Source organism: Sceloporus occidentalis, unplaced genomic scaffold (assembly GCF_023333645.1).
Source record: "Sceloporus occidentalis isolate IW3139 unplaced genomic scaffold, rSceOcc1.0.p SCAF_2, whole genome shotgun sequence".
Classification (NCBI taxonomy): domain Eukaryota; kingdom Metazoa; phylum Chordata; class Lepidosauria; order Squamata; family Phrynosomatidae; genus Sceloporus; species Sceloporus occidentalis.
The window spans coordinates 169,413,036-169,433,722 of NW_028316982.1; the positions used below are offsets into that span (position 1 = coordinate 169,413,036).

The 20,687-nt window shown below is 38.9% G+C and overlaps 1 protein-coding gene across 2 annotated transcripts; it reads right to left on the reverse strand.

The window, feature by feature from the left end:
• Positions 1–1,107: 1,107 nt before the first annotated feature.
• Positions 1,108–15,928, reverse strand: LOC149319284 (acetylserotonin O-methyltransferase-like). 2 transcript variants are annotated; one of them, XM_089508020.1, is made up of 8 exons: positions 15,864–15,928; positions 12,992–13,166; positions 10,736–10,865; positions 7,259–7,327; positions 5,552–5,670; positions 5,059–5,199; positions 3,090–3,212; positions 1,108–2,030 (listed from the first exon to the last, which is right to left on the reverse strand). In XM_089508020.1, exons 2-8 carry the CDS (start codon positions 13,161–13,163, stop codon positions 1,819–1,821), a joined length of 966 nt encoding a protein of 321 aa, XP_089364146.1. In that variant the 5' UTR covers positions 13,164–13,166; positions 15,864–15,928; the 3' UTR covers positions 1,108–1,818. The 2 variants fall into 2 exon arrangements, with proteins under 2 accessions (XP_089364146.1, XP_089364145.1); XM_089508019.1 differs by lacking the exon at positions 15,864–15,928 and adding an exon at positions 15,361–15,526.
• Between the last annotated feature and the right edge of the window lie 4,759 nt (positions 15,929–20,687).

The window sequence follows — 20,687 nt, forward strand, 5'->3', positions numbered from 1 at the left end:
CCAGCATCTTCGTTCTGGCCTATAGTGTTACCCTAAAAGGTTGTGGGGGGAAGCATTGGGGTCCCCACCGACAATGTCAGTATCTTCTTGAAATTTGGGGGAAATTATAGCTTGAAAGGAGGCCTTCAAGAGAAATGTAACTTTTGTGATCTTTTCACCTATGTATAGCAACACTGCAGAGAGCACTCCAGTTTCAGTATGTAGAAGGGTTTTATTTAGAAATGTGCAAGAGTGCACACAAACATACAAATACCAATACAACCTTAAGGATTATACAAGGCCATCAGAAAAAAAAAGGTGTGGAAGGTTGGATAGACAGGGACTGGGAGTTAGAGAGGGCAATAATTAAGACAGGTCCACAGAAAACATAGAGTGGCTCAGAAAGTATCTGAGGACTACACAGAGAGAGTGATGGGATCCTCTGTGCACACATGTGGCTAAAACTGGGGTGAATATTTATATCCTATATCATACCCACAAGAGATGCTTGATGTTACCACATGGTATAACAAGGGCTCTGATGGTTTTCCCATAGAATTGACAAAAGGGATCCGGAATGGGTTATGGCTTTAACTTTGGAGTGATAATGCATTGATTGGATTTGAGACAGCCCTTGGATACTTGGACAGTAAAGGTGAATAAGAATATAGCATGAGGTAAGCTGGAAGGTGTGTTCTTTTACTGCTTTTTTAATGGGTGTCACTTTGTCTCATTGTGAGAAAAAATGTGAAGAGCCAAGGGGAGGGGATGGGAATGGAGTGAACTGAAAACCCATTTTGGATTTAGTTTAGTACTATCTTGGTATATTGCATATCCCTGGGTCAGTGTGAGTGCTTACATGTGTAACTTCCTAGTGTCCACAGGTCATCATGACCTCTCAAATCATGCCCAACACTAGATATTAATTATGAAACCCCATATCCAGTGAGAAGGGTGTAGATATGTTAACCATAGGATCTTGGATCTCTGCCAAGATCTCCATCTCTATGCGTTGCTCCAACAATGATCATAGCACTCCCCACCATCTCTTCTGGGAAGTCTAGCAAGAATATGAGCAAGTAATCTCTTTGATTCCAAAACTCACTCACTCTCTTTCTCTCATTTTATGTGCTCTGAAAAAATACCTGATAACTATACTCAGATGAACTAATATCACACAACATGAAATCAAGGGCCTATTGAGTATTCATAGCTGCTACAATAGCTCTTACCACTTGTATACATGTTTCTCATTCTATCCAGCTGCACATTTTTAAATGTATAGAACTGTATAAGGTACCACTCTTTCCCCATGACCTAAATCACAAAGAGCACCAATTGTGAACATAGATGAAACTGGAAGAATTATAAAATATCTACAATCTAGCACTAACTTTTCAAAGTAGTATCTTGATGAGGAGCCCTCACTAAATTCCTCAGAGGCATCAGATCCCGTCTTATCTTGGAGCCTAATCAGGGTCAGCCCTGGTTAGTACTTGGATGGGAGACTACCAAAGAATACAAGGTGCTGAAGGCAATGTTTCAGAGGAAAGAACTGGCAAAACCACCTATGAATATTTCTTACCTTTAAAAATCACAATAAAATGTATAGGGTCACCATAGTTTGACAGGCAACTTGACAATAGACACACACACACATACATATTGATGAGTGGTAAGGAATTTACTGAGGGCTAAGGGTTAGACTGGATAGTCCTTGTGATCTCTTACAACTCTGAGTCTATGCTTTGAAATAAATTTGTGCCCAGAAGAAATAGCTGAACAGAGCTTTATTATGTCAAATTCCTCTAGAGTCTAGAGATGACTGAAGCAAGGGTATCATTGCTTTCTTCCCAAAATGGCACCATACAAGCCTTTATTCTTTGCCTGAATGTCTTTGAAGCCAGCTACACCAAGGAGTGCTTTGTGCTCTGATGAAGTACGAGTTTTTCCATCATTATAGAGAAGCAGCTTTATGGAAGCAAAATGCGCTCCAAAGGATTCACCTCTTTCATCATCAAGAACAGGTTCAACTATTAAAACTCCGCCACCTATTTCAAAATAAATGTTAGTGAGTTAAGAAACAAAATTTAACAATATTACTTTCAACAGTATTTTGAAGAGTGCAACTTAACTTTACCAAACAACTTATTGGAAGAGGGTAGAAAAGTCCACCATGCTATACCGCTGATCCAAACTAGGCCTCCTAAACCTTTCTTAAGTAAAGAGAAATGTTAGGACCCAAGCATGTCTACTTTGACTCACCATATCAACATCTGTTGTCTTCCTACCAGCTTCCTTATGCCTTACTGTTCAATTGTACAATTCTGTTGGAACAGTCATAGGCACAGTGCCAGACTACAGGTACTAGCCTGCTTGAATATGAATTGAGTTTCAGCCAGTTTAAGAAAAGATCCTCCAGGTGTTCCAAGGGATGGGACAGGGACGTAGCCAGGATTTTGGGAAGGGGGGGTCCAGACTAAGTGCCACCATTATAATGGGGCTTGGGTGCGGCGGCGCAGCAGCACACACCATTCATTTTATCTAACGGAAGGGGGGGTCCGGACCCCAAGAACCCCCCCCCCCTTGGCTACGTCCCTGGATGGGAGAATATCTAACTAACATGCAACTAACTCCAGTGAGAGTTAGAGGCAAGACACAAACTTCCCATAATACAAAATGGCTCAAATGACTAACAGAAACCAGGCTTCTTAACACATAGAAGGAACTCGTTCAGATATAGAATAGCCAGCACCTGAGGACTAATTTAAACATACAGCAGCAAAATAAAATAAAATAAAATACAGGTTGAGTCTCCCTTACATGAAATACCCCATAATCCAAAATTATCCACATGGGTGGCTGAAATAGTCACATCTTCGCTTTCTGGTGATTCCACGAAAACAAACTTCATAATTATTAAAAAATATTGACCATAAAATTACCTTCATACTTTGCGTATAAGATTTAGACAAGTTTAGAAGGCCATATGTGGCCAACAGGTTTTCCGCAGCCTAGATCTATAAATTGTTTGTTTAGGTGACAATCTCATAACATTTTTGCTTTGAAATCTGAAACAATCTGTGTGCTCCAGGCCCAAGTGCACGTACCAGGTTTGCAAGCCTTGTGTAATTTGGTTAGTAGTTGCACAGACTTCTCATCATTCCACAAGTGCAAGACTCTTGACAGTATATAAAGGTCAGCTTCAGGAACTGGGTCCTTTAAAAAATCCCCTGCAATAAGATAGGTAATTAGAGAATGAAATTAGAGAATGCACAAAAAATCACTTCCTACAAAAGTGACAAAACTTCAATTCTTGAGTATACTAAAGCTATCAAATACTAGAAGCACTGGAGTCAAAGGCTGTTTGAATAGTCATAAGAGCAGGTCAGATATTTCCAAGATAAAAATTCAGGTTCTAGAGACTCTTTGGCCTGTTCCTGGTGACTATACTGTGATAATGTGAAGTCTGTTGAATTAGTGGTTATGCATTCTCAGAGTTAACATAAAGTCTGTATACAGTACATAATTATTGCAGAAATCATGCAAACCCACCCCAGTAAATACTATAAGTTCTGCTTATATATGATAATAGTTAAATCTTGGTAAACATGTTTAGGATTGTGTAAGGATTATTAACTGAGTGTACAAATGCCTTTTGAAATTAGAGATAGAAGATGAACCTTTGGGCGTATTGTACAAATTGTTATCTGGGAGAAATGTGGACCAAAGATATAAAATTTACTTTGTGTAGCAGTTTTAAATAAATGTGTATAATAAGATGATGTACAGATGGCATGTAACTCCAAATAAGATGTCAAAAATGTGTAGCTTTTCTTCAAATCAACATTGTGGCTGTCAGAATAAAGAAGGATCCTTTTTTATATGTGATGGATTTGTAAGAAGGTGAAAAACTATCGGTCTAAGATTTATGTTAATTCAGAAATTTTAAAGACAGGCTTTGCAATGTCACCAGAAATGTCTTTGATGGCCATTTTCAATTAAAAAAATGGACAGAAATATGGACTACTTCATCAATATATAATAAGTGCAAGAAAACTGTCTGCTTAAAGCTTGGAAACACAGTGAAACACCTAAATGTTAGAATGGGCTGTTAAGATTGAGGAATTTGCCTAAATTACCAAATTGTTGTGGATTTTAAAAGATAAGCCAATTGAAGATTTTTTTTAAAAAAAAAAGATGAAACAATTTATGGTCTTTTCGAGCAATAAGAAATCAAACAATGTTATAATCTGTGTTTATGGTTACTAGTAATTCTAATAGGTTTAATCTAATTTAATCTGTAATGGTATTTTTTCCCCTTTTTTCAGTTTTCTTTTCTCATTAGTGTTAGGGCTCAGAGCTCTTTTGTGTTTTACTTAGGGTTTACTTAGGTTTTGTTTATTTTTACAGTTAATGTTTTAGTATGTTGTTGTTAATCTTAGTTTATTTTAGAATAGATTGGTTTTAGTTTTTGTTGTTGCTGTTGTTATTGTTGATGTGTGACTTATTGTGACCCTTAGATATATAGATATACGTAATATATGCATAGTCTTTTTCTGTCTCTTTGTTTTCTTTTCCTTTTTTTCTTTTTCCTTTTTCTCCTTCTAGAATGTTGATTATTTTGTTCTGAACTAAATTGTTTGTATCAAAAATTCATAAAAGATTTACATTTTAAAAGGAAAAACAAGATTATTATATTTTACCTATTTTAATATTTAAAAATAAAAACCTTCTTGCTACTAATTATAGTCCAGTAATTGAAATAAGTTTGTTTACACAAAGCACTGCAATTCAATGAAATATAACTTGCAAACATTGGATCAGATGCATTAAGTGCTATGGTACCTGAATGCTGAAATGATCCACTAACATGTTTTGCTGTGAAACATTTCTACTTTTCAGCAAGGAAAAGGGTATGCTGGAGTGGTATGCACGAAAGGAGGAAAGCTCAGTGTACAGCACATCTTTCACTTGCCTAAAGTGCAGTCCCTAACAAACCAGGTAAGGCTGGCAAAGATGTTTGAAATGCTGGAGAGACCTTGCCAGATGATATGCATAAAACAAATAATATTTTACCTTCCTGGAATAAAATCCGGCATTCCTCTGAGCCCAGAAAATTCTTCTTTGCTGTTTCTATTACTTCAGGTAAGTCAAAAATGGTCACAGTAGAATTTGGGTATGATGAAATATGTTCTTTGGCGAAAAAAACACTGCCTCCTTAAAAAACGAACAGTATACAAAAGCATTTTTTGAATTATGTGCTGCATTATTCAACCCACTTCCAAAGCATTCTAGTATACAAATTCTGGATAATATCTCAGATGTGACTGTCCATAATTTTGTGCCTGTGGCAAAATGAAGCAGTATTTCTACTTCAATGGCAAATAATGACAGCATCAGCACTTCAGTATAAAAGGCTTTTGTGCAATCGCAGTCACAGACAGGATAAGGATGGGAGCCCAACCCTGTCCCGTCAGTGTGTGATTATCTCCTTTGTCTCCCAAATCATCTAACAATATGATTTTGAAATGAGTATAAAGGAATATGGTTAACAATTTGCAGTACTCACCTCCCAGATCACAAACAAGATGGAAATGAGAAAGATCGAACTCAGAAATAAGTTCGCTACCAAACAAACTCCAAGAATTATCCATGGCATTGAAGTATACTTGCTTCCCTTCCTCTGATCTAGGAATTAAAATCATATGTTGTGCATAAGAAAATGACAAGAACCATTCCCTGCTTTATCATTCTCTTGAAAAAATAATAATACAGAGGACTTCTGTTTAGGTAACAACTTTCTGCACATTCCCCTCTTAACTCTACTAAGGTCTTTTAAAACTAAGCCGGAAAGCTGGATTTAAACTGCAGTGCTAAAGATTTTAAAAGGCTGCTGGGCCCCATTTTGAATTTAAAATGTGTCCATATCTCTTAAGTATAACTTAAAATAACAAAAGATGTGGAGTCCCAAAGAAGTAAAATTTTGGATGAGAACGGTGAAAAATAATGTTAATTACCTGCTTTTTAGACTAAACTTTGTTGTCACAATCCATCAGCAAAAGAGGAAATAAAAAGGGGAAAGCTAAATTTGGTATAAAGTATAAAGATGTAGAGAATATACATAGGAGATTTGAAAGAGACTTGTGACATTTGGTAGTAGTAATAAAGATTGCAAGGAAAAAGATATTTTTTATTATTATTTCCAAGTTGACAGCTGTCAAAAATCACATGTCCAGGAATGGGAAACTTGAATCAGTTGATTCTGGCTGAACTAGGACAGCTGAAAGAAGAGTAAAGAGCAGATATGTGTCAGATTTATATTCAAATTAATCATACTTCAAATTGATTTCAAAGAGAGCATGAAACAAAGTCTGGGAGAAGGATTAACAGAATTTTAAAAAACCAACTAGTGGCTCAGATACTGAGAGGACGAGACAATGACAAACTGAAAGAAGAGGAGGAGAGGAAGATAATGAAAAGACAGAGATCCACAGATTTCAGCATTCACAGACAGCAAGCCCCATTGTCCCAAACGGTGCACCGCCATTAGGGACAATAGGACTTCAGGTCCTGATTTTTCCATATCTGTGCAGGGGTCCAGAATGGAACCCCATGGATATGAAGGTCCTACTACCCAGGAGGACTGTGATGAGAGAGATGTTATACTGTAGAGGAATGTGATAAAATATATGATTTTGAGCATATTCTTGGGTGGGAGGAGTGGTAGTTTATTTTTTACAGTGGTGCAAACTTGAAAATAAAGCTTATGTGAAGTACAAATAACTGAAAAGTTAAAATAATGACTGGGTTGAACTGAGTTTGAATAACTAGTATGATTCCTCTGGATTTGATTTATATTGTGTGATTTATTAAGATGATACAAATCGGGCAGATATAATAAAAATGAGAAAAATGTGGGAATAGAAGATGAAAGAAGGTAAGAGTGATGATCATCATTCAGAATTTAAAGAATAGTAGGTGGCAACAATAAGTACAAGTCACTTTTATTAGTGGATACTAATGTGATAAATTTGTTATTATATATTTAAAGCAGAGGATGCTGAAATATATGATACTTGACACCACTAGCTGGCAAGTTGGAAGTCATATCTGTTCTCCTGGATTTTGTGTTTTTTGGTTTCTGGTAGTTTTGTTTTATAGTTAAGGATTTTTGTGTGTACTTACACATATATGTTGCTTTATAGTGTGAAAATGTGTGTTTAATAAAAAAATTTTTTAAAAAGCAAATCATGATACAGAAAAATACTGCTATTACCTATAAACAAGCTGAAAAAAATCATTCACTGACGGTCCATGTTTTGATTTGATCTGACTTTTTCCTTCCCTGAAATAGAAGATTATGTATAAATAAATGAAAATTAGGCAGCATAAAGCACCAAATTCAACATTACACTCTTTTTCTAAACACAACATATTGTCCTCTGAGTCGTATAAATATGTAGACATAGTGGTAGTACTGCTCTGTTGCTATGTAAGTATTAAAAACAAACATTTTGAAATTCAGAATTCATTCCTCTGTTCAAAATGTTGACATAGGATATGTCAGTGTTTAGTTGTCTTAAATCAGGGGTAGGCAATCTTTTTGAGCAGGGGGCCGGGTTGCTGTCCCTCAGACAACTGGGGGGCCGAAGCCAAAAAATAAATAATTAAATATATTTTTAAAAACTTTAATATATAAATAAACCAGGACAAAATTTTCAAATGGAAGACACTTTGTTTTAAAAAAATGGAGGACACGCGAAAAAAATTGCTGATTTTTTTAAAAATGTTAATATAAATACATGTTTCTGAGGCTTCTATAGACAATTGCCCCCCAAAGGCCCCGGTGGCAATCGGCGGCAGGACCGGGCTGGGGCCGGTCCCAAGGCCTCGCCGGGCCACATCCGGCCCGCGGGCCGCAGGTTGCCTACCCCTGTCTTAAATCAATGCTTGTAACTCCATTGTGAATTCTAAATTCTAAACTATCTTGCCTATATATTAAATCAGATAACTGTTTTGATCAGGCTGGCAAGTTTCAACCAACACACAGTGCATCTTCCTTCAAAATATCCATGTTACCAATAGTGGATATAGCCATGGTATCTCAAACCTAATTGGCCTCCCTTGCTATGAGGAAAGCAAGAAAGGACTAGCAGCTACAATTTCATTTCACATGTTTACATTTTTTAAAGGACTGGAACTCTCTCTAGTCTGACGTCTGGCAACTCTGGGCTGTGCTCTTAAACCCAAAGAATCATGGAGTTGGAGGATATCCCAAATCTACTCAGATTAATCCCCTCTGGTGTAGGAATCCACTGCTAAAGCACTGAGAGTACTTTCTTCTTGATGTGTGATGGGATTTTTGTTCTCTTGCACATTATGATGCATTTTAAAGCCTTTGTTCTAACTGAGGGCTCCTCTAGATGGGCCAATAGTTCCAGTAAATGTCAGGATATTCTGTTGCTGGATTTCATAAATTGCAAAGGTGGTTCCCACTCCTGGACCATGCCCCATCCTAAATATACCAGTTTCATTTATTATTATTATTATTATTATTATTATTATTATTATTATTTCTGCTTGAGGCATGGTTAACTGTGGTATGGGCTATGTTCCCTGTGTAGTGCATCTAATATTTTTTTAAAATGTTATAGCTATTACTTTAACTCTATACCTGTAAAAAGGAGAAAGAAAGAAGAAATATTCAGTCTGGTAATGTAATGAGGGAAGGAAGGTCAGAGGGCAACCATTTCATCAGTTGGACCACCCAGAAGTACTTAGATTGTACGCCATAGGCAGGTTTGCTCTTATATATTTATTGTTTTGTGTACAGCGCTGTGCAAATCTACAGCACTATATAAATAAATAAATAAATAAATAAATAAATAAATAAATAATAACCAAGATCATGCACACAGATGTGCAAAGTTACTCCTGCCTGTATTGGAAACTGCTGGAATGGAGCAGAGGAAAGCAACACTGCCTTGGGTATTAAAAATCATGGCTAGTCCAAAAATATTCACAAGAAATAGACCAAAACATCATATTGATTTAAAAAAAAATATCCCAATAGGTACAGGTAAAACCCCTGATAAATCTCAATGCATTTGGCCAGTCTGGATGAGCTCTGAGTTACTTTGTAAAATGATAGTCCACAGAAAACCTTTGTATTTGGCTGAGAGCTTGGAGATACATGTATATGCTCAATTACACTGCTGCAGGAGTCTTGCAAGGGAGACAGTTTATGTTGGCATCATTTGTGGTTTACTCGCATCATTTGTTTGGTTTATCCTCATCATTTGTTTCAGCTGTGCTAAATGGGGTTTGAGGTCAAGTTCCACCAGAAGGTACCCTGCTATAAATGAAAGTAACAATGAAAGGTGGCAGGCCAAGTTCCAGCTCTCAACTATTGTTAGCAAGAGGAAAACAGAACTAGAGGCTACTATCTAAAATGTTCACCTAACTATAAATGTTAACAAATCTGCTTTGAGCTCTGGAAACCTGTGTGCTTCTATATGGTTACTTTCCACCACTAAATAATAATTGATCTTATATTACAAGCTACAGGTTGAAATGTGATTTCCCCACCACCAGCACCACCACATTGCTTACAATATAGCCCATTCCCCACAAATACTTCATGCTAAGTTCTGGTCTTATATGTGGGTATGTCACAGTGGGTGGCAATGGGGACAGTCCAGCTTAACCAAGTGGCTATGATCTTTCCCTCTGAACAATCTTTTAACACAGAAAAAGTTACATAGGGCCTGAACAGACAGGCCAAAATAAAGCTGCTTTGGGTCACTTTGGAGGTATGCTGTTTAAATGACACACATATCTTAAGAGGCCAGAAGCTCAGCCAAAGCTGCGCTCTAGTTCTTAGGACTGGAACGTGGCTTTGGCACGGCTTCTGGCCTCTTAGGACGCATGTAGCATTTAAACAGCATTACCTCCAAAGTGACCCGAATCAGCATTATTGGCCTGTCTGTTCAGGCCCTTAATTAAGATTGAAGCACTTATAAAGGGGGATTGTTACCAGGCTGCTTCTAGGGCCTTTCTATGTGCTTAGCTTGAATGAGGTCATTTTCCTTTGTATAGACTGCTCATAAGCTATGTGCCACTTATCTGCTGAATTGTACCTGCTTGGATTTTGCAAGAAGTAGAGCCAGGGCCAGCAGAGATAGTTAAGGAAGAACCATTAACTGCTGTTTCCTAATAGCATCCAGTTTTTCAAGAAGAAAAGAATGCCTTACTGGTCACGTAGTCCTATAATTGCAATACCTGAAAAAGGTTTTGCTGTTGTGGCTTGCAATAAACAGTGTTCATCGTATCTGTGGATCAGGTGGAATGAGACACAGGGCTGGTGTTTCCTTTGATTGAAGAATGTATGCATTTTCTTTAGGTTCAGAATCTGTCCCTAAGCTCCGTGTCTTAACTGGGCAGGACACAGTAAACTGATATTTCAAATAACCCTTTCACACTTACTCATTTGGCTATATAAAGCCATGCCTCTTGAAAAGAAAGCAAAGTACAGCTAAACATCATTAATATTTGTGGAGACTGCAGAGGAAAGTAGAAGAACAAGGATTTGATGTCAGTATTGGCTTTATGGCTATAAAAAAAGATGTGAACAAATTGTGGTAGTATCACACAGAAGTGAAGGAACACTTCAGTCTGATTCTTGGATATAGAACCTACCCATCCAAACCCTCACTGCAAATTTGCTAAACCAGTTCCAACCTAACATCCTTACCTTACAGCATCAGACAAGTACTGCAGACCTGGATAGTAGACATCAGACTGTAACTTCATGTAATAATACTGAGATTTGGGGCTTGATTTAGCAAGGTAGAGATCAGCAAGGGCTGTGTTTCCATAAAGACCTTAAAATATATAGGGAAAAGATTGAGATGGAAAATAAGGAGACCAGATTGTCGAAAGGTCATTACTCTTTCCCCCACAATTTTTTGGAATCAATTCATTTTAATCATATTTTTAATTTTCTCAAATCACAAAAATCTCTTGAGCAAAGTTACTGTGAATTTATATTTGTCTGAAAAAGAATCCTGTGTCCTTTGTCACGTCTCACTTTCCTTGAGATAATTCTGCTGTTTAGTGCAAACAGCAGGAATAAAATTACTATATTGTAGTCACAGTTTTATATATTTATTCTATTTGACATTTAAAGGTAAAGGTTTTCCCTTTGACAAGGTTGTCAAGTCATGTCCAACTGTAGTGGGTGATGTTCATCTTCATTACTAAACTGAAGAGCCAGCAGTGTCAAACAACTCTGTGATCATGTGGCCAGCATGACTGCACAGAATACTGTTACCTTCCCACCAAAGTGGTATCTAGTTAGCTACTTGTACTTTTACATGCTTTCAAACTGTAAATTGACAAAAGCTGGGACCAGTGATGGGAGCTCACTCCATCGCATGGCACTTGGGCCTTGAACTGCTGATCTTGCAATCATCAGAATCAGCATCTTAACCGCTGAGTGACTGCATCCTTTTTTACAACAACAACAACAACAACAAGAAGAAGGAACAAAAAGGAAGCTATGGAAAAGAACAAAGAACTTGCATATACGTATCTAGTCACAGGATCATAATACTAGCTGCAACCACAGTACGGATCAAATTTATCCAATTAATAGTTGACTAAATTCTTTGATCTAGTTTGCTGGCCCAGTTCAGATGGTTGGTCTAGTTTTTTTGTTTTGTTTTTTACAATGCACACATCTGGAGTATTTCAATATGTCATCCTTCCAAACAGATTGCAGCTCAACAGAATGGTGTGGAAAGAGTACCAGTGAGTCAAGTTTCTTTTTTCCTCTTGATAAAATTTCCAATATATACATAAGGTTTTAAATGTTTCCAGAACTATAGGGACCGAGATTAAGGCTATGGCTTCCAGAACTATAAGGGCAGAGATATATATCTCCATAACATCCATCAAAAAACCAAGGGGGTTGAAGATGTGATCCCACTAGAGTAAGAAACCTAGATAAATCTCAAAGACGCAGGTTAAATAATAAAGGGACAATGAAACATGCCTATCTTATCCCTTTAGTTGATTGAATTGTTTTCCACAAATGGCCTACTTCAGTGGAAGAATCCTGTGTTGATAAACACGAGTAAAAATCCTTGAAGAAATATAAAAATCACTCTTTTATTTATAAACTCTGTAATTCATCCCATAGTTTTGGATATGCTACACAATCAATGCACTGGACTAGCAGTTGAATCAGTACAATAGAACAAAATTGTCTATCATATCTGAGCATTAGGATAGCTTAGGGGGCATGAAGAATCCTGCCTTTCGGTATCTCAATGCTTCTATTTGCCTTGTAGTATCTGCTGTCTACAGCAAATACCTCACTTTACTTAATGGCAGGTCACACTCTGGTGGTGGTGGTGAGTAATCACATATATAAACATCAATTCATTTAAAATAAATTAACATTCAGAACTGGCAAGGTGAATTTGCACATAGCTGCGATGGGAAAAATCAGCGGGGGGGGGGGGGAGGATGAGAAAGTAGAGAGATGATGGGAGATTTCTTCCCAGAATAACTATCAAGAGTTGATATAAAGATAGGATGGTCAATTGCATGCAATCTATACATTTAGAAACATAACAGCAACACTGAAGAGAAGAGGAGGGATCAACAATGACAAAGGGCAGGACTTATATAAATTACGGGCCTGTACAGACAGGCCAAAATAAAGCTGCTTCAGGTCACTTTGAAGATATGCTGTTTAAATGACACACTGCGCTCCAGTCCTTAAAACTGAAGCGTGACTTTGGCACGGCTTCTGGCCTTAGGACACATGCAACATTTAAACAGCAGATCTCCAAAGTGACCTGAAGTAGCTTTATTTTGGCCTGTCTGTATGGGCTGTACATAAAGGGAAAATCTGGGCATACTCTATCTGAGTTTCACCTGTAGCTACTTAAGCCAAAAATTCGAAAGAAACTGAGGTGCTTTTTCCTTCTGACATGGGTACCTATGTTGTCTTTCCTCTCCATTCTCAGAAATTTTAAACCCACACAGGCCTCCAGCAGTCTCTTCATTCCCACGTGGCTGGTGCCCAGGCGTTCAGCAACAGCTGATGAGGTCAATGGTTCTTCTGACTCCCTCAGCAGATCAAATACTCCCAATTCAGCAGCCGTAAACATGATCTAGGAATGACAGAAAGTACAAAAAGAAAAATAAATGATGCACACAAATGAAATTTGCATTACTACTATTCCCATCTTCATCACTGCCACCATCTTCTTATATGGCCATTCATTAAGAAATACCCTCTCAGTAGCTTTCAAGGTATATAATACATCTGAACTGAATTTTTAAAGCCTGGCTGTTATTGTTAAATTGTTCAGAAAGAAAGAAAGAAAACAATACTTAGGCGTATACATTATTATATTCCTCTTTTGTCATCATCATCATCATCTTATATGAGCAATCATGTGGCTTTCAGAGTATATAATACAGCTGGATGTTTTCAAAAACTGAATATTCTTGTTGAATATTATGAGATTAGTGTATGGAACCATTGTACAGTATTGCTTTGTTCTTGAAGAATGTGACTTCTTGTTCTTGTTCTTCTTTGTTCTTGAAGAATGTGACTTGCTTGGCTAATAAATGATACCAGTCCAAATTCAAAGCCTTTACAATGTGCATGAGGGCAAGGTCAATGGGGTAAGAATATAAATTCCTCCAAAGAAAAATATAAAAACTATGAGGATATTTGGATGTTCAAGCCATATCTGTGACAGGTACCTGTCTGACCTTTACTAGCTCCATGTGTAACAATTTGAAAAAAGAAAGAAAAAATGGCCACTCAGTTGCACAAGTCCTTTTCTAGCTAGCCAGGAGAATTCTTATTATACTAAGAATTGATTAATTAAGGTTTCTGAATTAAAATCTGTCTGTAAGCTGCAGTACTGTCTTCAGTCACTAGGTGATATATTGCCTAAACTTCCCTAACTAGCAGTAACAAAGTAGAAAGTAGGCCTGGGAAATTTATTTCTCCAAGTTGGCCTTTGGAAAGTTTCATGCGCTACTTTCTTTTCCAGGACCCCCAGACTTTTCCAATGGTTAAATGCAAAAGAAAGAAAAGGTTCTGCTGCCCAATGGTGGGTTACAGACCGCCCATTTGGGGCGGGCTGTACCCTCCCCTTTCCCTGGTATATCGGGGCCTCAGCTGCCAGAATGGCAGCCGCTGAGGCCCCGATCCGCCGCTTTTCAGGCTGCAGGGAAGCGACAAAAGGCCCCTTCCCTGCAGCCTGGAAAGGGGTGTCCTTGGGGCTTCAAGCCCCAAGGACACCCCGCAGCAGCGGGGAGGAGGAGAAATGGGCCGCTTGGCCCCTTTCTCCTTTGGTCTGCTGGGCGCAGCCGTCTGAAGGCTGTGCCCAGCGAACCAAACCAGGAAGGAGCTCCGAAACGGAGCTCCTTCCTGCTCCGCACTAAGGGTGCACTATGCGCCCTGGCGCAGAGCGAGGACATCATGTCCGCGCCCCCTCATATAGAGGCGGCGCAGCCGTGACGTCCTCATGGTGGCAGCCGTGGGGAACGGCCGCCGCCATTTTGTGTGTGCGGAGCGCGCACTAGGGTTAGGGGGTTGTGGAAGCACCGCCCTTCCTAACCCTAGTGCGCGCTCCGCACGCACAAAACGGCCCGTTTGTAGCGGGCCAGTAAGGTGCCGACAAAGAATACAGAGAGAAAGACTGAATAAAGAGCAGAATAGAAGAAAAGAGAAACTATTGAGAAAGAAAAGTGTGAGGATGGGAAACAAGAAAAAGAGGTGAAAAAGAAAGAAAGAAAGAAAGAAAGAAAGAAAGAAAGAAAGAAAGAAAGAAAGAGACGGGGTGAGGTGGGGTGTAGTGGGAAGTACATGGTTTCCTACCCTTGCAACATGTGCTGTAGAAACTGATGGCTTCCATATCAGCGAGGCACTGAATCTGAACTATATTTTAATTTGAACTTTAAAGGAACTATATCCAAAGTGCTGACCCTATTTGTAGGTTAAGGTTCAGCATTTTAGACACCTTCTTTAAAGTTCAGATTAAACTCATGAGGGGATTCACTACTTCACTAACATGGGAGTCTCTGAGTTTAAGGTACTGGACAAAGTAAATTCAAATGGAATGGAATGGCTATAGGGCAATCACTGCTCAGCTTTCTGGACAACATTTTCCTTTTAAAAAAACAACAGTCTTTGGAGACACTGCAACTCGAAGAAGAGGGGGAGAAACAGTCCTTCCCCCATCTACACAGCTAATGAAACATATTCAGAAAAAATCAGGCATATTATTTTCCACAAACCCACTGAATGACCTGAAGCTCTGAAAGTCAATATTTTCAAGATCTTACTTTTGAGATAAGAAATCCATGTTGGTACTGGAACAGCATTTTAATCATTTCAGTGTCTTCTGAATTCATTCTTCTTTACTGGTGTCCTTGTCAGATGTATCTGTTGTTTTTCCTAAAGAAAGTGGGTTCTGCTCAGTGCTACAAAGAAAGACCGCTCATGTCACTCTGCTGTAATTCCTGAATACCTCAACTGTAGAACACAGAAACATTTTTAAAATTGTTTTGTGCCAGTATGGCTCAACAAAATAACCAAATAGCTGTTCAGACAAGAGAATCATGCATGAAAAAAAGAGAAATGGCTTGGTAGACCAGACAATATCGATGTTAAATTATAGCAATATGGTGAAAGATCATTGGAATTTTCAGCTGGATAACATGGAAAAGATATGAGTAGATCTGGGGAAAAAAACCAGTTAGCTGTTTCCAAAAGATGTTACAAAAGTAAGACAGCAACATGAAGAAAGTAAGTTCTGGGAAGAGTGGAAAGTCTTTAAATTGCTTACCTGAAGAAGCTAGCAAGAAAAGAAGCAAAATCCAGAGGTGTGTGTTCTTAGCCCAAACACCTCCTTTTGTTGCTTGGAGATGTATCGGAGATGAAGCTAAAGAGTATTTAAAGGGGTTGGACAAAGTACAGTCTGGTGAAGCAACTGAACAAATACTCCAGCCAAGTCTCAGAAGCAGCACATTTTGGAAAGAGAGGAAGGAGAAAAGAGTTTAGTTAAAAGGTATTTTTAAAGGTAAAGATGTTGTGAATTATCTTGAGATTTAAATAAAATTTACATTTTGGGAGTAACTCATATTCCTTCAGTTTCTATTCTGATCAAATCCTGCCCTTCCCTATCCTTTCCAGTTTCTTTTTGGTTCAGTTGGATGTATGTCCTTGTAAGAAAAGACAATCAAGAAAGAATTTGATGAGAAAACAACCCAGTTGCATCTGTTTCTTAAAGGGAAGAAATGCACATGCACTTACTGCTTTTATCCATACATGTCCTGAAAGTGATCTTTGGATGGGCTGTGAAATAATTTGGGGGTTGGACTGCATGGCCCTTGTGGTCTCTTCCAACTCTACGATTCCAAGATTCCCAATCTGTTTTTCATAGCTATATGTGGTGTACTAAAGGCAAGAAATAATTTGGCTCCCAGACCTGTTTTTATCTACAGTACATGCTCTTGGGAAGCCGGTGAAGGCCCCAGGCTCTAACACAGAGACAGTAGAACAGGAATGATGCTCCTTCCCCCATGATCTTCTTTATATGCCCAATTCCTGATCTTTCTCAGATCTTCTCAGAATCTCCTTGAGGCTGTCCCTCAGTATTTTAAAACCTAACTACCAATAGGCTCCCATACAAACTCTTTTTCTAGCTGGCTTATGGACCCTAGCCTCAGAACATTTTTGTTTAATGCTAATGGGAGTAAATTTAAAAAATACAACCAATAGGTATTTATACCACCAATATAGGCTGCATAATCTTCCTGGTGTACTCAGCCTGGGATTGTTGTGTACTCCTGTTTTCCAGCCATTTTCACAAAACCCTATTCCATGAGCCAATAGGCTAACAAGTACAGGTTTAGGATGGCAGCAATGATGAATATTTCAGGACAAAGCCATCAGTTTTGTTGTTGTGGCAGTGCACTGAAAAGGATGCGTGCCAAGCTGTAGCAAGTCTCAGGGTTTTTTTAGAAGCAACAAAAGGGCCAGCTCCCATTTGGTAGTTTTACAGTACCATTTAGAAGCTCTGCATTCTAGAAAATTGTGACCTGGAAGTCCAATATTCAGTTCAAAGAACAACAGATTCATGATGACAATATGTCCATTTTTATAGAAGATGGCTCTCTTTTCAAAATTATCCTCTATTTCAGTGCTTCTTAAGATATCTAAGCTAGGGACTTGACAGCATTTTTACCCCAGTGGGCCAGAGACTTGTACCATATTTGTCCCCATTGACTACAACTGTTTTTGCCCTTCCTGTAAATTCAGCATGGACCGGCACTGGCCAATGGACTACCTCTTTGAGTAGCACTGTTCATGTCTGATCCAAGTTTATCTTAAAGTTAAAGAACTATGGCGCGTTACAGACGGGTCCATGAGGTGCCATCATCGCGCCATCATTACGTGCGAGGGGCAGCGCTTCCTGACGCGACTTGCCCCTCGCACGTAATGACTAGGTTAAAAATGGCGGCGCCGCATATAGATGGGAACTGCCATTTTGATGTAGCGGACGCTCTGCGCCCGCACATCACGCGGCAGAGGTGACGCCGCGAGTGTGCGCTTCGGCACTTGTGGCGTCTCTTCTGGGCCGCAGGAAGGAGCACGAAAATCACACTCCTTCTTTGCAGCATCCGGGAACCGCGCCGTTTGGCTGCTGCAGTTCTCGGACGCTGCAACCGGCGGCGGTGCGAGGCCGCCCCTTCTGGGCCATCTGTAACGCGCCTATAATAAAGAAGATCAGGGAACTTGAAGTTGCCACCCAGAATTGGAAAGCAAACCCAGCAGACCACAGTTTTCCAGAATTTCTGATCACTTGTTTAAAAAAATTGTTTGAAGTGCAACAATGCTCTGCATTGAAAGAATTAATGCCTCAAAGTGGGCAGTAGTAATAGGGTTAGCTATTTTGAGTGACCTACAGTGACTTCCCTCTCTGGGCTTATTCCCACTTACATTTAAAGTGGTTTGCGATTCGCCTTCGCTCTGTGTTGGTAAATTGATTCCAAAAGGTCCGTCGTTCCCACTATGAAAGTGGATCTTTTCATTATCCCCTTGGAATCACTTCTTCTTTGGCACAATTGTCATCTCCACTAGTTTGTGCCACTACAAAATGCATGTCAATCATCTATGCATCATCAGTGATGTAAGCGGCAGTCCGGGCAGCCTGGCTATATATATAATTGATAGAAGAGGTGTGTGATACAAAGAGCTGTTTTCATCTGACAAACATTCATCTGACAATGAACAGGAATATAATAGAAGGTTTCATCCTTTATGCAATATATAAAACAGAATTAAGAATATGACGATTTTCTACACCTGCCATATATGTGAGATATTGGATTTATTTTGTCAAGTTGATAGCATATGCAACTATTGAATTTCTAACACAGGAAAACTGTTTAATGTCTATCCTGACACCTTTTAAGGTTTAGGAGAATTTCAAAGTCATCATCATATACATACTGATCCAGCAGTTGTTCCTGTTATTCAAGGATATTAGAGTGTATTTTGAAATATATGATAGATTACAGGATACCTTTCATCAAATGGAAAATGATGGGGTTATATCTAAATTTATAAACCCTACAGACTGGTAGAGTAGACTTGTCATGGCAAGGGGGTAGGACTTGGCATGTATGTCTTGGTCTATGAGACCTTAATAAGGCAGTTTGAATACAACATTATATCATTCTGACTGTAGAGCAAGTTTTGAGTTACCCAGCTGGAAAGAAACTCTTAACAATTACAGATGAGAAAGATGGTTATTGGCAGATGAAACTGGATAAATCTTCATCAAGATTATGTACTTCAGTGCACCCTGGGAAAAGTATAGATGGAATCTGAGGATCACAATTGCTGTGGGAAAATGTAAGCAACTACATTCATACGCAGTGAGGGCTTCAGAAGGCTGGTTATATTATCATAATAGCCATCAGTTAAGTCCATAAAGGCAGGCTCCTGAAAGTCCTAGTTACATAGATTTAAGCCAAGTTGGGCCCTGTTCAGACTGGACTGAAAGGCCATCCTGGAGGCAGAGTCAGGATGTCACATCCACATGATGCATGCCCCAACTCTGCCCACCCCCCAGGGTGCCATGATGCCATGTGCCAGTCCACATGGTGCGCGGCACCATGACGCTCCACCAGCACTGCATCTATATAACACAGTGCCGAAAGAGCACTGTATAGGTGTGGCAAAGCTGCTAAAAGGAGCCACTTTTTCGGCTCCTTTTTTGTGCCCTGGAAAGGCCAGATTGGGGCTGCGGCCCCGATCTGGCTGAAGAATGGGTGGCTGGAGGCTGCCCCTTCGGGGCTGTTTGTACAGCCCCATAAACCAAGTGCTCAACCTGCTAAGCTTTTTAGTGCTCCCTTAAGTGACATAGGAGACGCCAATGAGCATCATGGTTCATCTTATGATACACATGCACCTCGAGGAGTAGACAGGCATACTCTGCTGGTATATTAAAAAAATAATTGAAATGTTTTTGTTTGTTTGTTTTAAAAAAATACACCATTAGCTCCTAGTCACGTATTTCCAAAGGAAATCAAACCCATGCAAGTGCTGCTTCCAGATGTTCTTGCTCTTCAGGAATGTAGTTAGTTGAAAGTGAGATTGCAACACACTTCTCCCCAAAAGCTCCAGCTCATTCTCAAGACAAACAGCAAACTCATTTGCCCCCGATATGTCAGTATTTGCATGTCTGAGCTCAGGTGCTTACATATCAAAGCTTAGCCTTGAGGTAGCTTCTCTGTGACTCAAGATGTTAAAGCCCTACTGGGTTTAAATAGAACTACAAACTTACTGATTGCAGGTTCTTTTCTTGCTGTTACCTGGACTATTGGAATATCTAATTTCAGCTGTCTCCCTTGTTGTCCATTTATAACCTTGAAACATTTCTCATAGAAACATAAATCTTCATCTGTGACTTATAGTTTGTGGTCATACCCACTTAACAAACAGTGGACTTGCACAATTTTACCCTTACATACGCTAATAATTAATATATTCTCATCTGACTGTATTTTTGTGTAATACACTTGACATTGTGTAGCCAAAAGGGAAAGTGTAACATTTAAAGAAATGTAAACTGTGTCTTCAGTAGCAATGTAATTCCTTACTAATTTCATTTTTAGAAAAAATAATGAAACATGTAAAAGTGGGGGGGTTGCAACTGGGCATGATTACAAGAGGTTTTGTGCATGCTTCAATGATTCTTCACAAATCAGAATATTTTTTTTCCAAATTTTTCATTTATGAAAAAAACCAGGAGGGGAGATGATTCCAGGCATACTTTGGGGGTTGCGAGCTATGGAACCCATAATGGACCTTATATCTGAGTAAACATGCTGAAGACTGTCCTAAAATGATCTAAGAACAAAAGTGTCCAAGGCGTTTTGTGTATGTATGTGCGTACACTTTATTTTATTTAAAATATATTTATAAAATCCCCTTCTTGAGAAGCAGTAAATTGTCAACACCTACAGAGATCTCTGACAATTCATTTACAAATGTCATTAAAATTGCCACATAGTAGACTTTGGAAGAGATGTCTGTAATGTCTGCTGTTGCAATGTGGCAAACTCACAAGCTGATAAGACTTCAAGACATCAAAGACAAG